The sequence below is a fragment of the Microcebus murinus genome, chromosome 18 (genome assembly GCF_040939455.1).
Source record: "Microcebus murinus isolate Inina chromosome 18, M.murinus_Inina_mat1.0, whole genome shotgun sequence".
Lineage (NCBI taxonomy): Eukaryota > Metazoa > Chordata > Mammalia > Primates > Cheirogaleidae > Microcebus > Microcebus murinus.
The window spans coordinates 29,157,615-29,170,742 of record NC_134121.1 but is presented as its reverse complement, the minus strand read 5'-3'; the positions used below and the strand labels follow the sequence as shown (position 1 = coordinate 29,170,742).

Below are 13,128 nucleotides of genomic sequence, written 5' to 3'. Positions count from 1 at the left end.
GCCTGTAATCCTAGCTCTCTGGGAGGCCGAGGCGGGCGGATTGCTCAAGGTCAGGAGTTCAAAACCAGCCTGAGCAAGAGCGAGACCCCGTCTCTACTATAAATAGAAAGAAATTAATTGGCCAACTGATATATATATAAAAATTAGCCGGGCATGGTGGCGCATGCCTGTAGTCCCAGCTACCCGGGAGGCTGAGGCAGAAGGATCACTTGAGCCCAGGAGTTTGAGGTTGCTGTGAGCTAGGCTGACGCCACGGCACTCACTCTAGCCTGGGCAACAAAGCGAGACTCTGTCTCAAAAAAAAAAAAAAAAAAAAAAAAAAAAAAAAGGCTGGGCATGGAGGCTATAGCCTATAATCCCAGCACTTTGGTAGGCCAAGACAGGAGGATTGCTTGAGGCTAGGAGTTCAGTACTATCCTAGGCAACATAGCAAGACCCCATATCTACAAAAGCATATTAGCTGGGTATGGTGGCATACACCTGTAGTCTTAGCCACTCAGGAAGCTGAGTCAGGAGCAGCCCTTAAACCTAGTAGCTCAAGGCTACAGTGATTGAGCCAATGCACTCCAGTCAGGGTAACAGAGCAAGACCCTGTCTCTAAAAAAACAAAACAAAAAACCTAAGTAGTATTAATATTTGGGTGCCATTCCAGCTGGAGTTTGTTTTTGTTTGTTTTGTGGGTTTTTTTGTTGTTGTTTTTGAGACAGAGTCTCTCTTTGTTGCCCAGGCTAGAGTGAGTGCCATAGCATCAGCCTAGCTCACAGCAACCTCAATCTCCTGGGCTCAAGGCATCCTCCTGCCTCAGCCTCCTGAGTAGCTGGGATTACAGGCATGTGCCACCATGCCTGGCTAATTTTTTCTATATATATTAGTTGGCCAATTAATTTCTTTCTATTTATAGTAGAGATGGAGTCTCACTCTTGCTCAGGCTGGTTTCGAACTCCTGACCTCGAGCAATCCGCCCCCCTCGGCCTCCCAGAGTGCTAGGATTACAGACGTGAGCCTCTGCGCCCAGCCTGTTTTTGTTTTTCTTAAACATTTATAGCAACCTTATGCCAAAATTGTGTAGGCTTTGGTCACTATTATCCTGAAGGATAGCCTACTATTAAATCTTTTAGTCATAGTATTGCACTCTCCTGGCAAGACAGCTTGCTATACTTGACTCACTAAATAATCCTTATTTGATTTTTCTCTCATATTTGCCTTACTTCTTTGAAGCTATTTAGTGGTATTTTAAAACTGTTCTTTTAGTGTGATGAGACCTTAAAGCATTAATGTACTTTCAGGTATACTCTCTCTATCTAGAAGTTTCCCAAATTTGAATATTTCACTTTGGTCAATTTTACTTATGTAAATTCATTTAGAGGAAAGATTCTTAAATTGTGGATTTAGAAGAGGACAAGATTTCTGTGAAATACATTAAATCAGTCATTTTAGAGCAAGTAAACATCATAGACATCTTGCTATGATGCCCAGGCTGGAGTACAGTGGTTTTTCACAGGTATGATCACAGCACACTACTGCTTCAGCCTCCCAGGTAGCTGGGAGTACAGGCATTGTGCCACTGTGACAGGCTATGGTTCAGAATATTTTAAGAATAATAGGAAGCCAGGCATGGTGGTGCTCACCTGTGGCCCCAGGCACTCAGAAGACTGAGGCGGGAGGATCGCTTGAGCAGAGGAGTTCTAGGACAGCCTGGGCAATGTAGTGAGACCCTCATCTCTTTAAAAAAGAAACGTGAAAGAAAAAGGAAAGAGAGAAAATAGGAAAACTTGAAATTCTGTGCATTTAAAAATTATTAGGTGAAAACTGTAAAACATTGTTTTAAGCCACTGCAGAACTGATTTTAAAGTACCTTAGAAAATACTGTGGTAAATCTCCCCCCACCACCATTTTAGTTTAATAATATAGAAAGATGGGAGTATACCAGCATTGTAAGGTAACTTTGTTGTAATAGGTTTGTACTAGGAATGACTTAAAACTTTAAACTCTATAATTTCCCAGGTATATACAAATCTGTTTATAATACAGATCTGTATATACAGATCTATTTATAATATAATATAATTTTTAAATACTTGGAAAGAAATTACAAATAGAAATAGAAGCCATCTATTTACGTTTGGAGATTTTTTTTCTTATTGACTATTATGGCCAGAATATATAAACTATACTTATTTTAGCACACTAATGAACTGTTTGAGAGTTATTTAACAATTTTTCACTTTATCTTTAGGCTTGTGTAGTAAAACGTGAATTTAAGAAGGCAGAACAGTTAATTAAACATGCAGTGTATTTGGCACGGTAAGTGATTGTTATTTAAAATACCATTTTAAGTTGTCTCTCCACTTCATATCCTAATAGTTTTGTATCTTTTTATAGGGATCATTTTGGATCCAAACATCCAAAATATTCTGATACACTGCTAGATTATGGGTTCTACTTACTCAATGTAGATAATATCTGTCAGTCTGTTGCAATTTATCAGGTATGTTAATGGTTATCTTTTTTTTCTTTCAATCTAAACTGACTTGTTGACCTGTATTTGTTTGCAATCTATAAGCCACTCTTTAGAAATGACTTTTACCTGGTATTTCATTTTTAAAGATAAATAAATAAATAGCTTTGAGCTCCCCCAGATACATACATAGGGCACACCATTATTTTATTAAGTATTGCCTAGAAAGCTTAAAATTTAATGATTTAGGAATTAAAGAGAATCATTAAGAAAAAGAATTATTGGATTGTGGGCTCATATTTAGGAGTGCTTTTCCATTTTTTATTTGCCCAAATGATGGCTTGTCTTTGTTGACTTAGCAAATGTCACTGTAGCTGCCTTTGTAACAGCAAGGAAGGCCATCAGTAATCATTTTAGGCCTTTCTTAGTCATTCTCAGGTAAATGATGTAATATGCCATTGCTCTAGATAAGTTATCCTTGATTTTATAGTTCAATTTTGAAGAAGGACATAGAGAAAAACATTGATGTGACTTCTAAAACATAGGAATGATTATTATTATTATTAAGCCATTGCTTTTTAAGTCAGACTCCATCTTGAAAAATTCAGGCATTCTAGGTGACATTTCATGTTCTGTATTTTAAATACAGCAGGACTTTCTTGGCTTCAAAACTTATGGGATTTAGTATGAAGAAAATACATTTAAATTGTTAGGATCTTTAAATAGATCGTCTTTTCAGAAGGTTTACAGTATTAACAAATATTTTTATGATTCTTTCAGGCAGCTCTTGACATTCGACAGTCAGTGTTTGGTGGCAAAAATATCCATGTAGCAACAGCTCATGAAGACTTGGCTTATTCTTCTTATGTTCACCAGTATAGCTCTGGGAAATTTGACAATGCGCTGTGAGTTCCACGTTCCTTTTTTGTGAAGGATTAAATACTGTTTTTTGTTTTTTCCGTAATACAGTAGTACTAAATGTACTTTATGGATTAAATTTGTCTCCCTAGAGCTTTAACAGGATGCCTAAAATGTTCTTGAAGTCATTTAAAATCATACCAATTTATAGGCCACTCATTTAACCTTTATGTGGTTTAATATTGAGACTTGTATATCTTCATATACAGCATGACTTATCTTTTGAGTATTTCATCAATAGTTTCTCTTTGAGTAATACAGTAGCCTCTAGCTGAATGGCAAACTTAATAACCTAAAAACTTCTTTCTCAAAACACATAGAAATACTGAATAAATACAGCAATCATCTTTTTTAAATGCATAACTGAATGCAAGCGTGAGGGGAAATGTCCAAGGGCCATAATGAACACTATAATCCAAAGGATTAGACATGGACTATGGTATAACTGCTCTGGGGTGATGAAAAAGCCTAGAGGTTTCTATAACCTTGGTTGAACAATCCTCAGTTTAAGAGACATTTAACCCATAGGAGGTGGGGTGGGATGGGGTGGGGGAAGGTTAGAACTGAAAACCTCACCTGAAATCAAGATCAAGGCTACACTCTCAGGGAAAGGACAGACTGAGGGGAAAAAAGTCTGTCAATTGATAGAGAGATAACAAGGATACCTGTCCATATGTGCTTGGGGTAACAGTTGAACCCAGAAAAGGTCCTCACAGGGAAATTGATAATTACAGACCTATACCACTTTTGAGTTTGGACATAGTGCATACAGGACCTCCAAACAGAGAAAAACATTTCAAAGCACTTTGGTGAAGCTAGTTCCCCTGGGACACCTTGTGGGAGAAAATGTAAAACTCTTGGAAATAATTAACCATCAACCCAAACTATATAGAAATCTTATAGATCTAGCTCTACCTAAAATGAATTCACCATTAAAAATTACAAAATACAGGCCGGGCGCGGTGGCTCACACCTGTAATCCTAGCACTTTGGGAGGCCGAGGCGGGCGGATTGCTCAAGGTCAGGAGTTCGAAACCAGCCTGAGCGAGACCCCATCTCTACCAAAAATAGAAAGAAATTAATTGACCAACTAAAAATATATATACAAAAAATTAGCCGGGCATGGTGGCGCGTGCCTGTAGTCCCAGCTCCTCGGGAGGCTGAGGCAGTAGGATCACTGAGCCCAGGAGATTGAGGTTGCTGTGAGCCAGGCTGACGCCAGGGCACTCACTCTAGCCTGGGCAACAAAGTGAGACTCTGTCTCAAAAAAAAAAAAAAAAAAAAATTACAAAATACGGAAGGAGACTTTTCCTCTGAGTCAGCAGACAAAATGAACAAGATTGAAACTTTAGTTAACAGAACTTTTTTGGTTGATGCTCTAGAGCAGGGGTCCTCAAACTATAGCCTGCAGGCTCACATGTCGCCCGCCGATGACATTTATCCTGCCCGCTGGGTGTTTTGTTTGCCACAGCTGCCTGTCCTGCTAAGCCTACTGGTAAGCCTACTGGTCTCGGCCCACAGTGCGCATATGTGGAATGTGGGCCGCACTCTCCAATGGCCCTACAGTGAATGGTCTGAGGGACGGTGAACTGGCCCTCACCCCCCCCCACCCCCCATTTAAAAAGTATGAGGACCCCTGCTCTAGAGCATGTATTCATAAATGATTAAAGATACAAAGTGGGTTGGCGAAAGATGGCCTGCTGGCAAAGTTTTACTGGAACGTAGCCATGCTCATTTGTCCATGTATTTTCCTATGGCTGTTTTCACACTACAGCAGCAGGGTTGAATAGTTGCAACAGAGAATGTATGGCCAACACTACTTAAAATATCTGGCCCTTTTGCAGGAAAAGTTTGTTGACCCTGATATAAAAGACGGAATCAATAATATTTTGGAGGAAAAATAAAGAAAAAAGTAAGGGCCGGGCGTGGTGGCTCACACCTGTAATCCTAGCACTCTGGGAGGCCGAGGCAGGAAGATCGGTCAGGAGTTCGAAACCAGCCTGAGCAAGAGCAAGACCCTGTCTCTACTAAAAATAGAAAGAAATTAGCTGGACAACTAAAAATATATAGGAAAAAATTAGTCGGGCATGGTGGCACATGCCTGTAGTCCCAGCTACTTGGGAGACTGAGGCAGAAGGATTGCATAAGCCCAGAAGTTTGAGATTGCTGTGAGCTAAGCTGACACCACCGCACTCTAGCCTGGACAAGACAGCAAGACTCTGTCTCCAAAAAAGAAAAAGAAAAAAGTTAGATTTTAAAATAAAGCAACTGACACCTGCAGTATACAAGATAGGTGAACCTTGAAAACATTGTGCTTAGTGAAAGAAACCAGTCACAAAGGATCATATATTGTATGATTCCATTTATGTGAAATGTCCACAGTAGGCAAATCCATAGAGACAGAGAATAAATTGATGGTACTTAGGCTGAGGAGTTTGAGGGAAATGGAGAGTGGCTGCTAATAGGCATGAATTTCTTTATGGGAAGATGAACATATTATAAAATTGAGTTATGGGTGTACAACTGTGTGACTATACTAAAAACTACACTAAATGGGTAAATTGTGTACTGTGTGAATTATATCTTAATAAGAAAAGCAGAAATGGAAAATAGTCATTGACACTAAACTCAGAAGGCAAGTTAAATAATAGATTAGTTACAACTAAAGAGAGAATTAGTAAATTGGAAGACAAATTTGAGAAAATGATTGCCTGGAAGATAAGGATAGGATGCTTAGAGTAGTTTGAAAGGAACTGACAGATAAAATAGATAAATGGCTTACCTTGTATTTGGTGAGATGGGGCAAAAATAAATAACCAAACATGTCAGGCAAGAGAATACATGCTGTTAAGAAGAATAAAAGTGTGCTAAGCTAAGTTTAGAGAGTGATGGTAGATTTTTATTTTAAGGGCCTTTTAATTGGTCTGTTCTGGTAAGGCCTGTTCAGTAGGAGTGAGCCATGTGGAAGATCAGAGGAAGATCAATGCAGAGGGAAGGTAAAGTGAGTACAAGGGTAAGAATGTGCTTTGCGTGTTCGGGAAACTGCTAGGCCTATGTGGCTAGAGGGGAAAAGACGATTGATCTGAGAATCGTAGGAGATGAGGTCAAAGAGGTGGAAGAGTGAAAGATGTAGAGCCTTCTAGGCCATAATAAGAACTTCCTATCTTATTCTGAGGGAAATGGGAATCCACTGGATATTAAAAGTTCAGTCCACAACAGATTAGAAATTTAAAACAAAGAAAAAACTGGTTCTTTACCACAAATAGTTTCAGAGGTACTTTCTATTAGTATTATATTACAGATTGTGATTTTTTTAAAGTTTTAAATCATTTGTAACTAAAAAGAAATGCCAGACTATATTTATCTTCATTGCAGATTTCACGCAGAAAGAGCTATTGGTATCATTACCCACATCCTACCTGAAGATCATCTTCTTTTGGCTTCTTCAAAGAGGGTGAAAGGTATCCTTTATAATCTAGTCTCAGATATTTTTAGATAATATGTAGTACAAAATAGGGGTATTTGTTTATTTTCTTAGAGGTAGTACCACAGGATTAGACTTTATATCTGTATTACTCTGATAGTCAATTCACTGCAACTCTACTTAAGGGTTTCCAGTGGTACATAATGAGAGATTATTTGCTTCTCTCACATAATGATGTTAATAAGTCAGAATTTCTTTCTTTTCTCTCTCCTTTTTTCATTCTTGTATGCATTAATTTCTTTTGAGGCTTGCATGGAGGAATAACCCAAATGACTCCACAGTAACATGGATAGAGAACTAAAGATGAGTTTCAGTGCTTTATAGTGCAGGATTTTTAAACTGAGCTTCATATCATGTTACCCTGAATGTTGCAAGGCTCTTGTCAAATATCACTTTCTTCCTTTTCTTATTTTAACTTTTCTTCTAATCACCGCTAAGGCTTTTTAATCCATTTATTTTGCTACCACGATTGGGTCACCCATATAGTAATTCCATGCATATTGGATAAGTTTTACCTTTGTTCTGGAACTAGGTTTTTTTTCCGTCTATGTTTGCATTTTTTTTTGTTCTTTTTTTTTTTATTTTGTATATTTGCATTTTTTAAAGTTACATAAGTAATACATGATTAATATCAAAAATTAAAAGTTAGATAGGCCGGGCGCAGTGGCTCACGCCTGTAATCCTAGCTCTCTGGGAGGCCGAGGCGGGCGGATTGCTCAAGGTCAGGAGTTCAAAACCAGCCTGAGCAAGAGCGAGACCCCGTCTCTACTATAAATAGAAAGAAATTAATTGGCCAACTGATATATATATATAAAAAAAAAAAAAATTAGCCGGGCATGGTGGCGCATGCCTGTAGTCCCAGCTACTCGGGAGGCTGAGGCAGAAGGATCGCTCGAGCCCAGGAGTTTGAGGTTGCTGTGAGCTAGGCTGACGCCACGGCACTCACTCTAGCCTGGGCAACAAAGCGAGACTCTGTCTCAAAAAAAAAAAAAAAAAAAAGTTAGATAAAAAAAGAGAAAAAAATAAATTAAGTTGCCTGAAAAATCCCACCAATCCTGAAATCCTGAGTCAACATTTTGGTGAATATTATTTTAGGCTTTTGTTTTGTTTTATTTTGTTTTGAGGCAGCCCCACTCTGAGTAGAGTTGCCCTGAGTAGAGTGCCGTGGCATTAGCCTAGCTCACAGCGACCTCAAACTCCTGGGCTCAAGCAATCCTCCTGTCTCAGCCTTCCACGTAGCTGGGATTACAGGTGCACACCACCACACCGGCCAGGCTTTTCTTTTTTTAAATAAGATAATTAAATGAATGAATAATTTTTTAGTTTTATAATCTGATTTTTTCACTTAATATATAATGAACATTTTTCCATTTCAATACATTTGTCCTTTTTTCTAATGTTTTTAATCTCCCCTCTAATATTAGACCTTTATATTGTTTTTAACTTGTTCTTTAAAAATGCTGCAGTGAGGCCGGGCGCAGTGGCTCACACCTGTAATCCTAGCACTCTGGGAGGCCGAGGCGGGAGGATTGCTCGAGGTCAGGAGTTCGAAACCCGCCTGAGCAAGAGCGAGACCCTGTCTCTACTATAAATAGAAAAAAATTAATTGGTCAACTAATATATATAGAAAAATTAGCTGGGCATGGTGGCGCATGCCTGTAGTCCCAGCTACTTGGGAGGCTGAGGCAGGAGGATTGCTAAGACATTAGATGGAATTTGAGCCTTGAATGCAGCTTTGAAATTGAAATGTCTTCTTGCCTGATTTGGTTGGTCAAGTGAGTAGAAGGTAATCAATTCTTTTAGCTATGTTTGGTTAAAGGTTATGTTTTATAAAGTGTAGTTTCAAAATTATCAAAAGTGCTTAGGTACTCCTTGACACAGTTTCATAACTCTTAAAAATGTGCCTCTTCTTTCCATTTAATTGAAAAGACAAATTCACACCACAGAGTATAGCAATCTGTTAAAATAAAAGCTAATTCTGCAAAATAATTTGATGTATAACATTATTTTTCTTAAATTTGAATTCATTAATACTGTGCAAAATAAAATGACCCCTAAAAAGTATACTTTTTTGTTAAAATTGTTTACTTTCTTTCATCTTGACCAATTCTAATCATAACCACATGTAGATAATATTCAGTAAACATTTATGTCATTTTATTTTTTAAGTTAGACATTCTGATTAGCTTTAGTACACTAATTTATTGCTCTCTTTATTCAGCACTTATTTTGGAGGAGATTGCAATTGACTGTCATAATAAGGAAACTGAACAGAGGCTGCTTCAAGAAGCTCATGATTTGCACCTGTCTTCACTCCAGCTAGCTAAAAAAGCTTTCGGGGAATTTAACGTACAGACGGCAAAACACTATGGAAACCTTGGAAGACTTTATCAGTCCATGAGAAAATTTAAGGTAGAAACTTGTTTTACTATGTTTTTCTCTCTCTTAATAATCTTAAATAATAAAGTATACATTTATTATATTTTTACCTTATGCCATGAAAGAATTGTGAAAATAGCTAGTATAAAACAACATAGTCAGAATATAATAAAATTAGAAAATCAGGACCATGGAAAAATAGGAACCATGTCAAACCAAAAAAGGCTAATATGATTTTTAGACTTTAAATATAATTTTTGTGCCAGGCACAGTGGCTTATGCCTGTAATCCTAGCACTCTGTGAGGCTGAGGCGGGAGGATTGCTTGACCTCAGGAGTCAAGCAAGAGCGAAACCCCTTATCTACTAAAAATAGAAAAATTAGGTGGGCATGGTGGCATGTGCCTGTAGTCCCAGCTACCTGGAAGGCTGAGGCAGGAGGATCGCTTGAGCTCAGGAGTTTGAGGTTGCTGTGAGCTAGGGTGATGCCACAGCACTCTAGCCGGGGCAACAGAGTGAGACTCTGTCAAAAAACAAACAAACAAACAAACAAAAACTCCAAAAAATAAAATGAAGTGTGTACCTATGTAAATTAACATATTACATTATGGCTCTTCCTAACAAGCTTCGATTAAATTTTGGACTGTATTTGTTTTTTTTGTTTTTTTGTGTTTTTTTTTTGAGACAGAGTCTTGCTTTGTTGCCCAGGCTAGAGTGAGTGCCGTGGCGACAGCCTAGCTCACAGCAACCTCAAACTCCTGGGCTCGAGTGATCCTTCTGCCTCAGCCTCCCGGGTAGCTGGGACTACAGGCATGCGCCACCATGCCCGGCTAATTTTTTATATATATATCAGTTGGCCAATTAATTTCTTTCTATTTATAGTAGAGACGGGGTCTCGCTCTTGCTCAGGCTGGTTTTGAACTCCTGACCTTGAGCAGTCCGCCCGCCTCGGCCTCCCAAGAGCTAGGATTACAGGCGTGAGCCACAGCGCCCGGCCTGTATTTGTTTTTTGACACAGAGTCTCTGTTGCCCAGTCCAGAGTGCCATGGCATCAGGTTAGCTCACAGAAACCTCAAACTCCAGAGCTCAAGTGATCCTCCTTCCTCAGCCTCCCGAGTAGCAGGGACTACAGGCATGCGCCATCATTGCCCAGCTAATTTTTTCTATACATTTTTAGTTGGCCAATTAATTTCTTTCTATTTTTAGTAGAGACGGGGTCTTACTCTTGTTCAGACTGCTTTCAAACTGACCTTGAGCGATCCTCCCGCCTCGGCCTCCCATAGTGCTAGGATTACAGGCGTGAGCCACTGCACCCAGCCAAATTTTGGACTATGTTAACTAAAAAAATTTTTATTTTAGAATGTTTTGTTAATTTCTTATAAGTTTCTTCTAACAATTTTGTATTACCAAGATAAGTTTTCACTTGTCAGTTTTGGCAAAGAACACTATTACTATCATCAGCCTATGTGCAGTTTCCAAAAACAAATAATGCTTCCCATAGACGACTCTTGGAATAACATGGTATGTTTTTTGATCCAATTATCTTATGGCATTCATAAGATATCTTTGGCATTTAAAAGAATCTTGCTCATTGAATAAGAACTGTTGAGATAAGAAAAAACTATAACATAAGGCTGGGTGCAGTGGCTTACGCCTGTAATCCTAGCACTCTGGGAGGCCGAGGCAGGAGCATCACTTGAGCTCAGGAATTTGAAACCAGCCTGAGCAAGAACGAGGCCCTGTGTGTACTAAAAATAAAAATAATTAGCCAGGAACTATTAAAAATAAAAAAAAAAAATTAGCTGGGCATCATGGAGCTCCCTTTTAGTCCCAGCTACTTGGGAGGCTGAGGCAGGAGGATCACTTGAGCTTAGGGCTTTGAGGTTGTTTTGAGCCAGTCTGATGGCATGGCACTCTAGCCCAGGCAACAGAGTAAAACTGTGTCTCAGAAAAACGAAAAGAAAAAGAAGTATAATTTTAATGATTGATTTGGCATAATTATCTTTCAGGAAGCTGAAGAAATGCACATCAAAGCAATTCAGATTAAAGAGCAACTTCTTGGTCAAGAAGATTATGAAGTAGCCCTTTCAGTGGGACATCTGGCTTCTTTATATAATTATGACATGAATCAATATGAAAATGCTGAGAAACTTTATTTGCGATCTATAGCAATTGGTATGTTACCTTTCAATTTTCTTTAGTCAATTGATTGGAGATCAACATGTCTTATATGTTGTATAAGGGAAATGTATTATTGGGACTTAAATGGATTTAAAGCTGCTGAAGATATTCAGTAACCACCCAAAAATCACCTGGAACATTTTGCTTTTTTGATGTTGAAGTCAGTAGTAAGAAGTGTGACAGTAGAGAGTCAAGTAAGCAAAAGTAGTCATTTTAAACTATTTGTGCAATTACTACCCCCACACACCTCCCCCTCCTTCCTTCTGTCAGACTTCAACATCATAGATCAGGTTTACCTGTTTTTGAACTTGATATAGATGGAATCTTACATTGTATATTTCTATGTGTCTGGCTTCTTTTGGTGAACATTAATTGTAAAATCTGTGATGTTGCCTTTCACTGTCACTTGTTCCTCTCCATTGCTGTCTGTTGGATTAATATATCATTATTTATCCAATCCATTGTTAATGAACATTTAGAACTTTTGGGTTATTTTCATTTCACAGCTATTACAAAAGAAGGTGCTGGGGTGCCATTATCTTATGAAGTACCTGTTAAAACTCTTGCCCATTCTTATATTGAATTGTCTTGTCATTTTCTTATTGACTTACAGAAGTTCTTTATATACTATGGATATGACAAGCCCTTTGTTGGTTACATGTGTTAGAGATCTCTCATTCTACTGCTTGTTTTCTAATGGTGCCTCTTTAAAAACAGTAGTTCTTAAATTTTTTTTTTTTTTTCTGAGACAGGGTCTTGCTCTGTCATCCCAGGCTAGAGTGCAGTGGCCTTATCATAGCTCACTGCAACCTCAAACTCCTGGGCTCAAGCGATCCTCCTGCCTCAGCCTCCTAAGTAGCAGGGACTACAGGCACACACCACTATGCCCAGCTAATTTTTTTCTATTTTTGGTAGAGATGGAGTCTCGCTTTTGCTCAGGCTAGTCTCAAACTCCTGAGCTCAGCCTCCCACCTCAGCCTCCCTGAGTGCTAGGATTACAGGGAAGAGCCACCAGGCCTGGCCTAGTTCTTAATTTGATACATTTAAGTGCATCAGTCTTTTCTTTTTGATTAGAACCCTTTGTATTATGTTTTAACACATTGACTGCCACACTAGAAAAAATTTTTTTTCCTAGGGGCCACAGTGTTTTATTATAAAAATAGAATAAAAACTTTGAAAACAAAATGATCCTTTCTTATTTAGTGAAAAATTTGTTATTTTTTATTGTTTTCTGTGCATGGCTTATATGCAATTTGAAAAATAGTTCTCTCGGCTCCCAAGGTGAAGAGACATGTGAGTTATATATGCTTCACAAGGCCTGGGGCTCAAAACTAGTGTGAGTTAAATACAACTCATATGGCAGTTAATGTGTTAAGAAATCTGGCTGAATGTGGTGGCTCAGGCCTGGAATCCCAGCACTTTGGGAGGCCAAGACAGGAGGATCACTTGAGGCCAGTTGTTCAAGACTGTGGTGCTTGGATAGCATAGTGAGACCTTGTCTCTGCAAAAAATTTAAAAATTAGCCAGGTGTGATGGCACATGCCTGTAGTCTCAGCTACTCAGGAGGCTGAGGTGGCAGGATCACTTGACCCCAGGAATTTGAGGTGGTAGTGAGCTTGGGCCACTGTACTACAGCCTGGGCAAAAGAATAAAAAAGAAAGAAAAATCTTTTTCTATCCCAAAGTCATGAGGATATTCTTCTAGAAGATT

General features: G+C 38.7%; 1 protein-coding gene across 1 annotated transcript in view; it reads left to right on the top strand.

The window, feature by feature from the left end:
• The window catches only part of APPBP2 (amyloid beta precursor protein binding protein 2), a 66,068-nt gene that overhangs the window by 46,722 nt on the left and 6,218 nt on the right, over positions 1-13,128 (top strand). Inside the window, exons 7-12 of the mRNA XM_012776288.3 lie at positions 2,237-2,304; positions 2,383-2,488; positions 3,239-3,363; positions 6,752-6,837; positions 9,082-9,272; positions 11,247-11,412. Coding sequence (XP_012631742.1) covers positions 2,237-2,304; positions 2,383-2,488; positions 3,239-3,363; positions 6,752-6,837; positions 9,082-9,272; positions 11,247-11,412 — 742 coding nt within the window. The remainder of the gene's footprint in view (positions 1-2,236; positions 2,305-2,382; positions 2,489-3,238; positions 3,364-6,751; positions 6,838-9,081; positions 9,273-11,246; positions 11,413-13,128) is intronic.